This window comes from Cucurbita moschata, unplaced genomic scaffold (genome assembly GCF_002738365.1).
Source record: "Cucurbita moschata cultivar Rifu unplaced genomic scaffold, Cmos_1.0 Cmo_Scf00013, whole genome shotgun sequence".
Classification (NCBI taxonomy): Eukaryota; Viridiplantae; Streptophyta; class Magnoliopsida; order Cucurbitales; family Cucurbitaceae; genus Cucurbita; species Cucurbita moschata.
In genome coordinates, this window is record NW_019268529.1 from 1,686,189 (window position 1) to 1,702,441 (window position 16,253).

At 34.7% G+C, this 16,253-nt stretch overlaps 2 protein-coding genes across 3 annotated transcripts in view; both read left to right on the forward strand.

The window, feature by feature from the left end:
- The first annotated feature begins 736 nt into the window (after positions 1-736).
- Positions 737-7,932, forward strand: LOC111451512. 2 transcript variants are annotated; one of them, XM_023091971.1, is made up of 15 exons: positions 737-926; positions 1,168-1,251; positions 1,385-1,473; positions 1,572-1,685; positions 1,762-1,870; positions 2,228-2,339; positions 2,592-2,665; positions 2,750-2,866; positions 2,943-3,048; positions 3,126-3,390; positions 3,469-3,636; positions 3,750-3,810; positions 3,887-3,982; positions 7,470-7,583; positions 7,680-7,932. In XM_023091971.1, the coding sequence occupies exons 3-15, from the start codon at positions 1,385-1,387 to the stop codon at positions 7,737-7,739; spliced, it is 1,485 nt and encodes a 494-aa protein (XP_022947739.1). In that variant the 5' UTR covers positions 737-926; positions 1,168-1,251; the 3' UTR covers positions 7,740-7,932. The 2 variants fall into 2 exon arrangements, with proteins under 2 accessions (XP_022947739.1, XP_022947738.1); XM_023091970.1 differs by having other exon boundaries at positions 1,190-1,251.
- Positions 7,933-12,277: 4,345 nt separating this feature from the next.
- Positions 12,278-16,253, forward strand: part of LOC111451850 (S-adenosylmethionine carrier 1, chloroplastic/mitochondrial) — a 7,592-nt gene continuing 3,616 nt past the window's right edge. Inside the window, exons 1-7 of the mRNA XM_023092437.1 lie at positions 12,278-12,368; positions 13,657-13,764; positions 14,266-14,348; positions 14,715-14,791; positions 15,519-15,609; positions 15,906-15,959; positions 16,041-16,136. Coding sequence (XP_022948205.1) covers positions 12,335-12,368; positions 13,657-13,764; positions 14,266-14,348; positions 14,715-14,791; positions 15,519-15,609; positions 15,906-15,959; positions 16,041-16,136 — 543 coding nt within the window. The 5' untranslated portion in view covers positions 12,278-12,334. The remainder of the gene's footprint in view (positions 12,369-13,656; positions 13,765-14,265; positions 14,349-14,714; positions 14,792-15,518; positions 15,610-15,905; positions 15,960-16,040; positions 16,137-16,253) is intronic.

Below are 16,253 nucleotides of genomic sequence, written 5' to 3' on the forward strand. Positions count from 1 at the left end.
ACGAGAATGAATCACCTCATTTCAGTTACCTTTTAAACAAATGTATAAGGCAATAAAACTTACTTGAGATTCAAATCACCCGAGTAAGAATAAGTCAAACTTAAATAATTCTAAAGCAGGTAACGTAACCAAAAAAGACTTACATGTTTTGTATAGTAAAATTCTTGTACTTCCGTCGTTTCAAAAGTTTTAACTTTCATACTTCATAATCATAACTAGTTAGTCATTAGTAAAAGTAACCATATTGGAAAATTGAGGTAATGTAAAGTCTTAATTAGTCTAGTACAGTGTTGATGATCGTTTCATATTGAAAATTGACGAGCGGAGATTTGTTAGGCACGGAGGTTAGTATTTATTATTATTATTATTATTATTATATTGTCCTTTCTCAGGTTGCCCACATGAAGATTCTCTCTCCTGCCAACTCAGCAAGTTCGTTACAAAGGAATGATTGTCTTTTTTTTTTTTTTCGCGCGTAGCTGAAGAGTTTTGAGTCAACTTTTCTTCACCGTAAAAGGGATTTAGTGCAAAAGAAAAGGGAGAGAGCTCCCTGTTCATACTCTCCTTCTACTGTTCTTCGTTCTTGGGCTGGGAAGTGAACATTTATTGAGTCAGTTATTTCTTTCTCCTCTCTCCTATAATCTGTATTCGGTGTTCGTTTGATTGATTGACGTTGCTTGGTTCACTATATTTTGATTATTTGTTTTTCATCAGTTTTCGGTTTCAGTTCTTCTTATCACGTTCTTTTCTTCTTCTTTTTTCAATTTCATTTTGATTTTGATTCTGATAGTTGTGTCGACGATGATCTTTGCTTCATGATTCTCATTTCCGATGCCTTTTCATGTGCCAAACTCACCTTCACTGCTCCTACCCTATCTGATTCTTATTTAATACTGCTATGATTTCTTGCGGATAATTTCTCTCAAGTATGTGATTAACCGTACTAATTCCAAGAAACAGAGGAAATTTTTCTTTATCTTCGAACCCCTGCATTTTAGGACTTTTTTGTTTTGTTTCGTTAATTAAATGGAAACGCAATCTTACATATGAATTGAATGAGAATAGAGCGAGTAGACTCATGAATTTGATGAGATTGTTAGCCCTAACGGACTATTTTACCATAATAATTCAGACTCTGAATTATTTGTGTTCGTTTTTCATGCTAAGCTACTCCTAATGAACGTTTCAGAAACTAGGAAGCATTTCGTCATAAAAGAAGAATAAAAGAAAGGACGCTCCTCTTCCTCACAGGTTGGTTCTGAATGCTATAAACGAATTGCATTTTCACAAAACTAAGGCTGATGTAGCTTCTTTAATTTTCTGGAATCTTGTGATGATATTAGTTAATTTTGTTTTTTCCTTACTGAATTGCATTTCTTTATAGATGAAGAACATTGTGGGAATCTTAGCGAGTAGGGAGATTTCCACAAACACAAAAAAGATACTCGAGTCTCAACGTAGACTTCATTCCTGGTAACTTTACACAACGCTGTGTTCCATAATTTTTTCTCTTTAAATAATGATAACCTGCACTTTCTAATACTAACCATGTATTACGATGGATATTTTAGTGTGGAAGAATATACATTGAAGCACTGCTCAACTGTTCCAATTTTTCATTCCACTACTATACCACAGGGTATAATAGAATTTTTTCAGGGTGGTGATCTATTTTACTGCAGAAGGTAACATTTTCTTTACTGTAAAATAGTTTATGATTGGTCGATCGATATAATGATTCTATTTTGAATATACTTGCAGTGCTATTTTGGAAGATCATCCAAAAGTATTCGAATGGATAACTTCATGCCAGCTTCCAGTGAGATCAATTATTAAATTTGATGAATCAAATTGGAAGTTCGTTCAGGCCGTAAGCTTTATTTTTTAATTGCTTCTATTTTATTTCGAACGATTATTAATAATAATCACGACTAATAATAAGTTTATTCGTCAGGATTATAAAACCGTGCTACAACCAAAACATTTGATGCTATTATCCTCAAGTTTGTCCCTTTTGGGAAGGAATAGGACTTCATTTATTGGGCATTCAAACAGCCTCTAAGTACAGAAAAAACATAAACTCTAGACCCAAACATAACAAACTGGACTAAAGACTTGAATAAGCAATAACAAGAATTATTCAGCATTATTTCTAGCATCATTTGTGCGAAATTGACATTTTGCCTTTTTTTTTCTTCTTCTTCTTCTTCATGATATAACTTCTCAGCTTCAGTGGCATCAAAATGCATCAATTTCAACTCATCTGGCCCTAATATTTATGACGGGTGAAGTAGCTGTTATTGAAAATGCGGGACATGAATACCATTATATCACATCTAGTATTCACTTTTAGCACCTTATTCCTTTTTCTTTTTATTATTTCAACTTTAGAGAAGTTATAAACAACGGTCTGCAGAAATGGATCTCAATTCAATAAAAAAGATAACGGCTAACACTTCCCTGCACTGTGAACTTAAGTTAGATAACTGCATCATCTGTAACAAACTTCAACATCTAATTATTTCTGTACATACTTTTTAAATAGCTTGTATTTACCTATAAATATCATTTAATGAAATATCGTTGTGTAGAACCTACACTGATTGATAGATCCATCTCTTTACATGCTGAAGAAGAAATTCTTGCTTTTACAATAGATAAGGAGGTGAAGTTTTTACCTTCACACATTCATAATTTTAGTTTTATATATCTAAATAATTTTAGTTTAATCGTGGTTCAATAATCGCAGTTACATATTTGGAGATATAACCAGGATAATCATTCTCATGCTATACTAATTGCATCTGGAACAATTAAAAAAGTCCAATTCCACCCGTTGGGTGCGCCATACATATTGACTGCCGAGGTAAATCATTTGAATTTAAAATGCAGTGTCACCTTTTTAGTATATTGTATAACTTGATATAAAAATATGCATGCAGGTGAATAATTGTAAAAACCTCAAACGTAGCGTGCTAATTACGTTTAGATCTTATCATCCAGAAGGGTCAAATGATATACTTTTGACCACTACATCTACTGCACCAGGTGACAACAAGAATTTCATTACCAAGTACCACTAATATACAATGGTGGTTTCTTATTAGCCTACATTTGTTTTTTAGATTTTTCAATCGTTGTGGATGAAAGTGCTGAGGCTGCATCAACATTCCGGATTCGTCGAAAAGTTACTAATTTTTGTCCATTAACTATTGAGATGAACCCTCTTATTACCTTCAATCCACCCGCAAGCGAGAGCTTGATTATGGAGGAACAAACTGTGGTGGAATGCCTCCGTGTTGTGGGACTGAAGATTTGGCAATATGATGCCAAAGCTGACAATGTGCTTGAAAACGAACGTTTATGCATACCAAACGTCGTTCTGAACTGGTATTTTTACACCGTTTGTGTGTTTCTTTTTATTTAGTTATTTTAGATTAAAGTGTGTTGTGGACTTTTGATATGTAGTGAAAGGAGTGCAGACATCTCCCCATGCGGCAAATTCCTAGTTGCTTGTGTTGTTAATCGGCAGAAAGCCGACGAGAAGATCTTCAAATTATTTTACGAGCAGCTTGATGATTCTACACTTTGTACGCTCGTATATGATATAAGGGTGTATTCTATAGCAGATTGCAGGTAATAATACATTTATACATTCTATTGATGAGGCATTTACTTTTTTTAAGCGCTGAATCTTATATTTTTACTATGATATTGTTTGTTTGTTTGCTTGCTTGTGCAATAAATAGTTTTGGTAGAGTTCTTAAAACAAAAGGGATCAAAGCTGGTTATGCGGTGAATGCAATTCAGGTTTGTTGAATATATAACTTCATAGATTTTTGCATTGATTTTCTCATTGAATAATAAATGCAAGAAATGATTACAGTTCTCTCCAACTTCAAAATACATAGTGGTCGGGTACGGCAGAAGGCATTATTCTCTCAAAGGAATTGGGTGGCCTTGTCCATATACTATATTGGAGGTAATTAATTGTACATTTAAATAGTATAGCTTCAAATAAATATTTATTAAATGAAAGTTTTGAGAGTAGTAACTCAGATAACTTATAAAGATGATCTTTAAATAAATTACTTTAAAAATGTCAAAATACCAAAGGAATTTCTCTGCCGGCCTGAACTAAAGAAAATGGAAAATGTGAGACGCGAACCAACTCTTGCCCCACCTTCACTTCAAGAAACACTAGCATGTTCAAAACATCCACAACACATAAAAGAAGGCGATAGAGAGCCCCTTTGCCTAAGCCCTCTAGAAGCAATCTTATCCTTGATAAGGATTGATAAGGATGGAAAAGTGTGTAGACTTCAAATTCCAAATTCAATATCTCCATTCAAACTCAAACTTTTTAATCCTTACGATCTTTTAAGCTATGTGCTCATATTCTGACTCTAATATTAGTCAATGTCATGGCTTACCGTCTGTACTATAGCCCTACAAAGTTTATGCATACCCTAACCCTGTACACTCCTACTCTAGGGTGTATAACTAAGCCCCAGACCATAACATAGAAGGAGCATAAACCATCCAAGTGGAAGGCCACTGACCTATCTAGCTACCTTGAGGGCTTTGAAGAGGTTCTATTTTAAAGCATAAGAGCAACCCCCGAAGCTCCCATAGACACCAGGGCCACCCACTCCACACTTCTACTTCCATATAAGCTTCTATATAGGACCAACAATACTTCTTCCACTTCGTCTCTTGTAAAATAATTGTTCTTACACCCTCAAAAACCAAACATCTCGTCTCTTGGCGCAGTCACGAAGCAAACCTCTCACAAATCTAACAACTTCTTTTTAGTTTGGACGACTTCACTCAAGCAAGCCTCTCTCACCAAATCTAACAACTTCTTTCTAATGTGGATGTCTTTAAAGAGAATCACCGCTCAATTTCCACAAAACCTTCTCTATATCCACCCATTTCTCCATAAAAGTTGTAGAGAGCAAACTTGGGGTGGTTTGAGGATTTTTTTGGACTAACCTAAAGTTTCAGGTTGGTTGGATTGGTAATCCAATTTGAACTTGTTTCAAAACCCAATCCTCTATTTTTGGGTTGGGTTGGTAGGTTGTTAAAAAAAAATTCACTCGGTTAAGAACAAACGATGAAATCGTGTACTAGAGACAAAAATCCAAATGAAGAAAGAACGAAAGTGAGTAGCGAAGAACTCAGCTTCTTCACGAGTTTCGGTGAGATGAGCCGTAAAGCGTAAAGTAACGAAGAACGAAAGAAAAAGTTGAGAACGAAGAGAAGAGAAGCAACTGGACGAACGAACAAAAACGAACGAAAAATAAGAATTAAGAACTAAGAAGAAACGAAGGAGCTGGACAAACAACGAAGCTGCTTGACGATTAGAAGACGAACAAAAAAGGACGGACGAGGAAGACGAACGAAGAAGAACTTACAAGAAACGGAGTTAGGACGATCAAAAGGCGAACAAAGAAGATGAACGACAATGAAGAATGATGATGTGACTCTGATGGGCTAGGTGGTAGAGGATATGATGCAACCCTGGGTGGCAGAGGAACTAAGTACAGTGTAATGTTAGGTGGTAGAGTTGGGCTTGGTCCGGTCTCAATCTCAACTGGGTTGGCCCGATCCTTTGTCCATGAACTTGTACCCCAACTCGAATTGGATTTAAGTTCTCAACCTAAAATGCTATTTAACCGAACCCAATCCTTATAATTTGGGTTGGGTTGGGTCGGATTCTCGAGTTAAATGTACACCCTTATAAGTAAAATTCGTAATGGTAACAATGCAGCTATTAACGATGCAAAGTTGTGATGGATGTCTAGATACATGGATATTGAAAGTAGTCGATGTTAGAACACTACTCACCGTTCTTCTTAGAGAATGTTGAGGTATTGTTAGATATTCGTGGTAGGTTTGAGAAAGACAAAGATTTTTTGTTTCGTTGAAGGTCTGAAAATGTGGACAAAGTCAAAACTATATGAACAACAAGTTAGGGCCTTTTTATGGCCTATGTGACGGTGCAACGGTTGTTTGATCTTAACAATAATCAATCTCGAAGATGTCCAGTGGAGTTAAAGTTTCGTAGGTTGAGGTAATAGAAATTATCGACGTAACTCACCAAAAATGGAGAATGTGACAGATTTGAAATTGGAGGGAGGGCATGTGAATCCTCCCATAGAGGTAGAAAACTATGGTGGAGACTACCAACTAGAACAATTATCGTCAGGGGTCTTCATCCTGCTTCATAGGTAAACGTGTCCATCAAGAATCTGAATGCCCACAAAGGGTGTGATCCTCCGAGCATTCTAAGACAAATTTCGAACGAATGCAAATGCTGAATATGAGATAACAAAAGTTGAAACATTGCTAGTTGAAAGCATGGAAACCTCGCAAGGGAACCCTAAATTATTTATCTTCTCTCCAAAAGAAAGTGGGAGAGAGAGAAGAGTTAGTGGAACGAGGTCTTATGTATGTCGAGGCCTAGGTTAACCACAAATAGACCAAGAACACTATCACTGGAGTGACCTACAATTTCATGATGGAGACCGAAGCAAAAATGCTTGGACATTCTCTAACAACGAGATAAAGGGAGGATAAAAGCCTTCAAATTAGCTGTTTTACTTTCTCAGAAATTGCAAAGATAAATTGAATCAAGTTGGGAACTAGGAGTGGACAAACAATTGTAGATGGATGACTTCGTGTTAAGAAAAGTTCATCATAGGTTATGGACACTATCAACCTAGAGAGATTCATTATTAGGAATTAGTTGGTGCTATAGGCTCCATAATACTATTATCATTATGGAGGAAGCGATTCTCGTGTCGGGAAACCACTACAAGTTCATGATTAAAGGATAGTTGGAGATCTCCTAATCATCTCCACACAATATCTCAAGGGCACATTAGAACACTACTTTGTCACGTACCAACTCATAATCATAGACTTTGAATTAGATATTTGTCAATCAAGTAAAATTCACTAGGAAGATTAATTAACAACCTTTCAATAACCATCACATCGTGCAATCATGGTAGAGTATTCCCTATAACTTGCCAATTGCTAAAGCTAGCATGCAAACCCTTTCTAATAAAGACAAGGTACAAGTTATTTGGCGAACTCTTAACTGTCCTTACATAGTAACAAGTTCTCGTAGCTTGTTTGGGATATAATTAAGTCAAATCATATTTTGCTGCTAGCTCATCGTTCATATAATTTATTGATTCTATCCATATCATATCCTTAATTATATCCTAGTTCAACCAAGTGGATCAAAATTGGATTCCTAAAATCAATTGCATATTAGCATAAGCTACAAGTAAAACTTGAATAGTAATCCAAGTTGGGTTTTCCAGCAGAGTCGGCTTGTTTATGGTTCCAATTTCATTTAAATCCTTGAATTGAGACATAAAAATGAATACATAACTATAAAATTCTCGAAATAAAGGCATTTTCATTATCTAACATGATGATGCTTCCAAGCTCAGATTTACAGGATTTCAGATATGAAGCTTATAAGAAGCATCAGTAGTCATACAGCGGTGATCAATGTGGCACGCTTTCATCCCAAGCCTGGAGAAGGTGTAGTCTATTGCACAAAGGTATGTGCACAAATGACTTTACATCTAGTGTAGTTATATATATATATTTTGTATGTTGGATGTTAAATACTAACTTATTTAGATTTTTTTTTCTAGGAATTGAAGGGAGGCAGAATTATTGCCCTCAAAGGTTACCCAGAAAATGAAGAGAACTAAATTGAGATGATACTTCGTTTCCATTCCTCCTGAAGGACTAGATTGGCGTTGGACCCCAAGACTGGTATTAGTCCCTAGTTGTTCTGATTGATTGATTGATTTTTGTTTTTTTTTTCTTTTGATCAAGTGGTTTAGATTGGTATTAGACCCCTAGTTATTCATTCATCCGGTAGGTTTTATTTTTGTAAAAAAAGTGAGATACCATCTGAATAAGAAATAGAAATAGATTCGGCCCCAAAATAGAATTTAAGCACCAATAAAAACAAGATAAAGGATATTAACGAGGCTCGTTTGAAGGAGCCAAACTTGATAAGAAATCACGATAAGAGGAGTAAGATTCGGATTAGATCGAATATTTCAAGGCAAGAACACTTGTTTGAAATTCAAATCATTCCACAAGCAAGAACGATCATGCCTAGCTTGAGCTTGAATGATTCTAAACATGCAATCTACATTTAGCCTTAATGATAAAAAATCACTTGGAAAGTAAAATTCAGATTACGTTGGTGATCAAATATCTCAAGGCAATGAGCACTTTGTTTGAGATTCGAATTACTCCACAAATAAGATTAATCATGTCGAGGTTGAATGATTCTACATGCAACCTAACTCCATAGAATTGCAAAGCAATTTAGTCATTGGCTAAAGAAAACGCAAATGCTATTTTTACTACATTTTCCAAGTTTGTTTTACAGAGATAATATACATGATTTTATATTATTATATTTTCCAAGTCTGTTCGGTAGAGATAACATACATGATCTTATATAGCCTCAAAATAAAAACCCTCTGCAAAACATTCCAAGAGATTTCATGATCTTATGTAGCCTCAAAATAAAAACCCTCCGCAAGACATTCCAAGAGATTTCAAGAGTTGTGACTATATTTTATAACCATAATTAGTCACATGACCATAATTAACCACAAACATTGTAACTCTAGATTATGATCACCGAGAATTTATAACAATAGAACTTGAACATGAGTTGAAATATTTTTTAATAATATTTTCTTTACATCTTCATTTAAGTTTTTGCCGCATCCCTTCTATTTTTCTTATTGATTCACACACACATTGAAAACAGTCGACTACTTAAATAGAACCTCTACCACATGCATGACGTGACATTTCTATATGGAAATATTCATTTAAAATCATTCACAGAATAATGTCATGGACTTGTACATTTGTATTAAAAGTTTTAAATACAAAACAACGAAATATTCGGTATGAAACATAAATAAATTAAAGAGAAAATTACAAACAATACCCTAACCTAACTTAAAGATCTACGGAAATAAAATACAACCACTTTAACACAAGTTTCATGATTTTCAACGCGACGCCACCGTCAACCGTATAGGGGTGCCTTTTCTTTACCTGGAGTATAAGTATAGTACATGGCTTGAGTATTGAAATACTAAGTAAGCGACCCTACTATTGAGGTCAGGAAATGTAAACACATGCAAAATGAATGGGAGCTATCATTTAAAACTATCTTTCTCTTAGGCAGCTTTCTAGTCCAGACAAATTGGATGTGTATTTACTTCTTTACACACCCCCCACACGTGCGAGCATGGGCCTACCATGCAGGCTTGCACACCCCCTGAGCCTTCTAGTCGGGCTAGTGTCTATGGTACTGTTATCGGACACCCAGACGAAATAATGATTGTCATAGCATCATGAATATGATGATCATTTCCATTTCATAGTGTACGCGTCCATACTCATTATAAAATGGAAGTATCCCAATGCATGTGAACATATATTTATACATAAGGTCCCAACATTTTCCATTGTAATTAAATCATGTAAGACAACCCCCATTCTTTTCTCATATACTATACTCGATAATATGCGTACATAAAATCTTACAAAATTATCTCATTCATAGCATAACCTTCAAATCATATCGTAGGGGTTGTGCATGTAAATCTTCTTATCTTAAAACATATCATAGTATGTCATAACATAATATCACCTAACATAATCATGACACATATGACATTTCATAGCATATCATAATTCATCGTAGCATAATATGACATGTCATTTATACCATAATGTTACTTGACATATCTTACATATCATATAACTAAACATATCATATCATCCAACATATCACACATATGATACGTGTAGGGTTATTGAGCATGTGTCATCATATAAGACAATTCTTCCAACCAAACCAATAGTAGAACCAAGGTTCTATCTTAATTTTTAATTTGGTTTGACTTTGTCCCTCGAAGTTTGTTTTCAACCTATGGGGAGCCATATTAGTAATATTCACCTAATTCCTTCAATAATTTCAATTCCTATCTTAATTTAACTTAAAATGAGTAATCGAGAATTATATTGACATTAAATCCTTTTAAAAATTTCAAAATAAGCTCGGGAAGGGTAAAAAAATGTAGGACTATCAAACATACCAACCCAAGCTGTTTCTGTCGTTTTTCAGCTACAGGAGTGGTGGAGCCGCACACGGGTCGCATGCGTTTGTAGGTCGTGGGTCGCATACGTATGTTCACGCACATCGAGATATTTCTCCTTATGATCAGTATGGATGTGTACGTTATGAAAAGAAAAATGGTCATCATGTTTAGCATGATGCTATGACAGTCACTATTTTTCATGGGTGTCCGCCAACAACACTAGAGACGCTAGCCCGACTAGAAAGAGGCTTGGGGTGTGTGAACTGCCTGGTGGTCCATATTCACAAATTTGGGTCGTGTGTAGAGTAGTAAATACACATCTGGTGTCCCGGACTGAAAAGCCGCCTAAGAGAATACGACTTTAAATGATAAGTCCCATTCATGTTACATTTGTTTGGTTTCCTTGACCCTAATAGTAGGGTCGCTTATGAGTACTTCTTAAAATACTCAAGTCTTGTGCTCTTTTATATTTAAGGTAAAAGCAAGACACCTCTCTACAATTGACGGTGGTGATACGATAAAGACCTTGGAACTTGTATTAGGATAATTGCATTTTTACTTTGTTGATCTTACGTTAGTTTAAGGCATCATTTTAAATATTTTCTTTGGCTTTACTTTATTTTGCATGGAACATTTTTCATTGTTTTATTATAAGATTCTTACGTAAACATACAAGTCCATGACATCGTATTTATAAAATTATTTTTTGAACATTTCAGCATAAAAAGATTATGTCATGCATAAAATAGCGGCTCTAGTTTTACTTTGGACATCTTAAAAATCTCAAACGGTAATCCATCTCCATAAATATCTATAAAACTTTAACCATGATCGTAATGTCTCATCCAAACTGTGATTCAATACTTTTAAATCACCTCATAACTTTCATACTTTTGATTTTGATGTCATCTTTACTCGGGTCGTGGGTTACTGTTGTTGCCGTGATCAGTAGTTCCTGAGGACTTGAGAAACTGAAGTTTGCTGAAATTCGAGATGTAGTTCTCAGCAAAAGTATTCGCAAATTCGAGTTGGATGTGTAGGATTTAGAATTGTGTTTCTCCTTCATCTACTGAGGCTGAGTACGTGCCAATAGCTGAAGCGGGAAAGAAGATGATATAGATGACAAACTATCTAAAAGAATTAGACAAGAAGTAGCGCGAGAAGATTCTTCATGCAGATAGTCAGAATTTCATATAGTTGGCAAAGAACCCGATCTATCAAAGACAAAACAAATCAAAAGACGATACCACTTCACTGACAGGTTCGTAGAAGATGGTAATGTATTTGGAGAAGGTAAAGGATGCAACGAAATCCAGAAAACATATTGACAAAATGTGTTGATGTTAGAAAATTGAGGTTGTGTAAGGCCTCAAACTCATAAGGTTTCTAGTTCATAAACTGGTTTGTAATGGATACTTCAATATTCCAAGAGTTTCAAGGTCTCTTTCTCGAATAAGTATTAACAAAAGAAAGGAGATTAAAGGGAAAGAGAGATCAAATCTTCTCGGTTGCCCTCATTCTCGCATTCTCGTTCAAATGGGAGTAGAGATCTCTAGCACATTCTAAGGACACGATTAAGAGCGTACAAGTAGGTTATTTACAGAGTCTTTATAATCATTGAAGCTCTCTCATGTTTTTCGGGTAGCAAGGAATTGTTGGATTATGGATGTTTAAAATTTTAAGTTGTTTTGTTTTACTATATTCAAACTTTAAACAAAATAAATTTATGTTTTGTTTTAGATGAAAAAAAAAAAAAAAAACTCAACCATCATTTTTACTTAATCTTTTATGTTTTCAATTATGTATACTTAATTGTGATTCAAGATAGAAAATTGAGTTGTGATAATTGACTTGCTCATAATTATTATATCAATGAACATGAATTTTTACTCTAACAAAAGTATTAAGGTTGTCTTCTTGTCGATAAATAAAACCTTTGACCTAATTTACGTTCTTTTATAAGACGATAAAAGAAAAAAAAAAAACTAGAGAAATTGGATTTGTGCAAGAACAGCCTCCACAGCTGCACGTTGGATAATTTAATAAATTGTCATATAATTTGAAAAAAAAAAAAAAAGTAAAATATATACAATCGTTAGGATAGGGGTCGGATTACTTTTACACTACATTTTGCAGCACACAGCAAGGCCATTACAGCAGCCATGAACGCGAAAACCACCTCCCTACCATCTTCAGGTTATTTCTCTTCTTTCCAACATCTAATTTGTGAATGTAAATCAATTTTGATGAAGTTCATTCACTGTTGGATTCTCGCGCTTCTTCAACTTCCAATTTTCCTCGCTGTTTTTGGCATTTTGCTTCACTTCTTTTCAATTACATCTTCCCGTTTCGCACTCGAACTTCTGTGCTGCAATTTCGTTATCGGTTCTTTAACTTGTGTATGCCTTTGTTCTGTTCAGAAGAATTGATTTCATGTTGGGCTAATGTTGGAATTTGGTCTCAGTTTATGGTTGAACACTGGCATATATGTTAACGTAGTTTTTGCTACCTTAATTTGCTTGATTTTTAAAATTTATGGGTTCATATATAAATGTAAGGCTTCTGAGTTTGCAAATGTTAGGGGTGCAAACGTTGCTCCTCATCAGTTAGAAATAGGAAGTTTTTGGGTGTATAATTAAGTATAATATTGCAATTAGTATATGGCTTTTGTTTCTTGGGTGTGGAGTTTAGAAGTAAATGATCCTATTGTAGATAAATGAGTTCATTGTCCTAACAGCTACCTCTAATGTGCAATTACCTGACTACTTCCTTTTGAAGTTTACATTTTTCTGGCTGATTTACTTTTTCGTTTAAACAATGAATGGAAGAGTGTGTTCGTTTTCCTTTGTTTTTTCCGCTTCTTAAGTCACTATAATGTTTAATATTGGAGTGACTATAGTTTTTTCGCTTCTCACTTAGCTAACTTCGTAAATGACTATAATGCTTACTCTGTTGATTCATTATTTTTTAAATAAAACAAGACAAGAGACCCAGTTCAATCCAATGGTAAGGTGTGGTTGAATTGGATCATTGCGTTAGTTAAAATTTTTGGAATGTACGAACTTGTAACGTTGGTTTGGATCTCGATAATCTGTTGGTGTCCTGACCAAACCCTATAATCCCGTTCAGTGGACTTGAGGGCTCTTCATTAGTATCTTCAAATTTCAATTTTATAATATATAGTTTATGTGTTCTTCAATGTATTTGGATGATTTTTCTTTAATTTTAGATTGCTACATGGTTCATTTAATGCAGTCACTCTTTGGATTCTAGCTTATTATTATTCAGACTAATGTTGTTCTTTCTAAAGTGATATTAGAGTTTTTAATTCTTATTATTTTAGTGATAGGTTCTTATCAGAAATTAAACAATGCATACAACTTTCTCGTGTTATGCCTTCGACTCACTTTTACACCACTGCAGTGATTATTTTCTGCTGTAAGATATGTTGAATTTTTGAACTGTGTATATGTGTACTTTCCAGATGCATCTGATAGGCAATTGAAATTACCTCCAGTTGATTCAAGAAAAGTCTTTGCATCTGTCAGCATGAAGGAAGAAAAGCCATTTGATTTTCTGCGTACCGTATTTGGTAAGCGGAAACTTCTCTTTCTGAAGGGAATTTGAGTGATAAATTTGATTGTAGGTTCAGCATGATCTACAATCACTTCCTTTTACTCTTTTGTTACTGTCCTGTAGGATGCTCTGAAATTTTGAATTTATTAATTTGATGATTTGTTGAAAAATTAATATTCTCATCTTGAAGCATGTGATTTTATAAAATTTGAAGTAAGAAACAACGTGAAGAAGTTATGTTGAATTGGCTTGGAGTCATATGAAAGTGTTGATTGAGATTCTAACAAAATCCCATTTGGTTGCTTCATTGTGCTATATAAAACTCATGGAATATGAATATTTATTAATCCCATTTGATGCTTGATGGTAAGGGTAACACGTTAGGATAGCATATAGGCTAATCCAGAGCACATTACAGCTGATGTTTTGTTTTCTTACTTAACATTTTCATCTTTCATCTACCATTTGTTTATTTCTTTCACACAAGACATTTCAAAGAAATTTGTGAATTTTGCAGAGGGTGTCATAGCAGGAGGTACAGCGGGTGTGGTTGTTGAGACTGCTTTATACCCCATTGATACAATAAAGACACGGCTACAGGCATGCAACCTTACCTAATTGATATGCAGTGTCTCAGTGGCTGTATACTAGGGATTATAAAATCATATTACATAGCTACTTAATACAAGGATTTCTGCTAAAACGATTAATAAATAGTTGCTGGTGCTGAATCAATTCCCTATGGCACAGTAAATTTGAACCTCTTTGAAAGGCATCGAACTGTTAGTTTGCTTTCATTTTTCCTTTATGGTTCATTTGCCCATTTATTATTATTTCATCCTCTATTTTGAGATGATGAAGGTATGGCTGAGTTTAGGATATTGATTGCTTAGGGGATGTAGATTTAGGTCTAAAGGAATTATATTTAGAATGGCTGCTAACTTTTTCCACTGGAAGTTCATACAGGCTGTGCGTGGAGGAGGACAGATAGTATTGAAGGGGCTTTATGCTGGTTTGGGTGGAAACATTGCTGGTGTGTTGCCGTAAGTACCTTCTAAAGGGTATTAATTCCAAGTAACTTCTAAGATTTTTAGCAACAAATTTATTATTATGGTTCACTCCATTGTTATAACTTCCATTTTATGTTATTGATTCAGGAAGCAAAATGATAATTCCTCTATGTTTTGGGCGAGTTTCATTTATGTGACTTTAGATTTTCATCATCACATATCATTTTTTGCGATCCAAATTTAAAGTCCAATAAGTGTACTGCGCATATCAGGACTCAGTGGGTCATACCATTATGGTCTTCCGAAATCCGGGACCAGCTATTGTACCAAGTCTTCAGGCTTCAAACTTCCCATCTCCTACCATTTTATCTCTAAATCTAACTTAAGATACTTTTCTTGGTTAAGATTGAAAACAGCTAGGGCCAAGACAAAGAGAAGGAAGTTCCTTAAGCTTTGTTATTTTGTGAGCTACTTGCTTCTCTTTTGTTATCCTCGCCGGAAGGGATCCCTAACCATTCATAACTCCACTGTTGGCCACTAAGTGCTTTCAGAAAAGATTTTCAGGATAATATTGGAAACGGATGCATATATGTGTGTGTGCGCGCGCGTATATATATATTCTTCCTGCATACATTAGAATGAGTTTACCCTACATAATTTTTCTAGTATTTTTAATTCTTGGTGCGTGGTTAATTTTTCTAGTATTTTTAATTCTTGGTGCGTGGTTCTTGGTTATTTAATAATTATTCTTTATGTGCAGGGCTTCTGCTTTATTTGTTGGCGTGTATGAACCTACCAAGCAGAAATTGCTAAGGACTTTTCCTGAAAACCTTAGTGCAGTCGCTCATTTTGTAAGTGCTAAACAATTCCATATAATTTTCTTGTCAAAAAAAAAAAGAAAAAAGAAAAGAAAAACCTTAAATTTGTAGAACATGATTTATTGGACCATGCAACACGACAGATTGAGTAAAAGTCTGTATAGTCTTTTTTTTTTCCTTTTTCTTTTGAGAGTTTGTTTGAACAGTCATGTTAGGATTACATCACCACTGAAATTGAGGATCATACATATTTCATACTCTGCTTCGGTGTATAATTATAAGGCTTATAGTTGGCTAAATAGTTTATATTTGGTTGCTGCATATTGCAGTTGGCTGGTGCAATAGGAGGTATTGCTGCTTCTCTGATTCGTGTTCCAACAGAGGTAAATAAATGTGTGCACGCGCACACACACACACGCACATATTTTCCAATGCTTATTTAATGACCAATTGATGTAACTTAGGTTGTTAAACAACGGATGCAAACTGGACAATTTGCATCAGCTCCAGATGCTGTGCGCTTAATTGCAAGAAAAGAAGGTTTTAAAGGACTCTATGCAGTGTGTAACACTCCTTCTCTATAACAATTTTTGATGTTGCTATTGTAGATTTTTTTTTTTTTTTTTTTTTTTTTTTTTTTTTTTTTTTTTTTTTTTTTTTTTTTTTTTTTTTTTTTT

Coding starts and splice junctions, on each gene's coding strand:
- LOC111451512 (XM_023091971.1), top strand. CDS start 1,385: ATGAAGAACATTGTGGGAATCTTAGCGAGTAGGGAGATTTCCACAAAC. Junction 2,340..2,591: donor ATACCATTATATCACATCTA/GTATTCACTTTT, acceptor ATCGTTGTGTAG/AACCTACACTGATTGATAGA. Junction 3,811..3,886: donor ATGCGGTGAATGCAATTCAG/GTTTGTTGAATA, acceptor AAATGATTACAG/TTCTCTCCAACTTCAAAATA.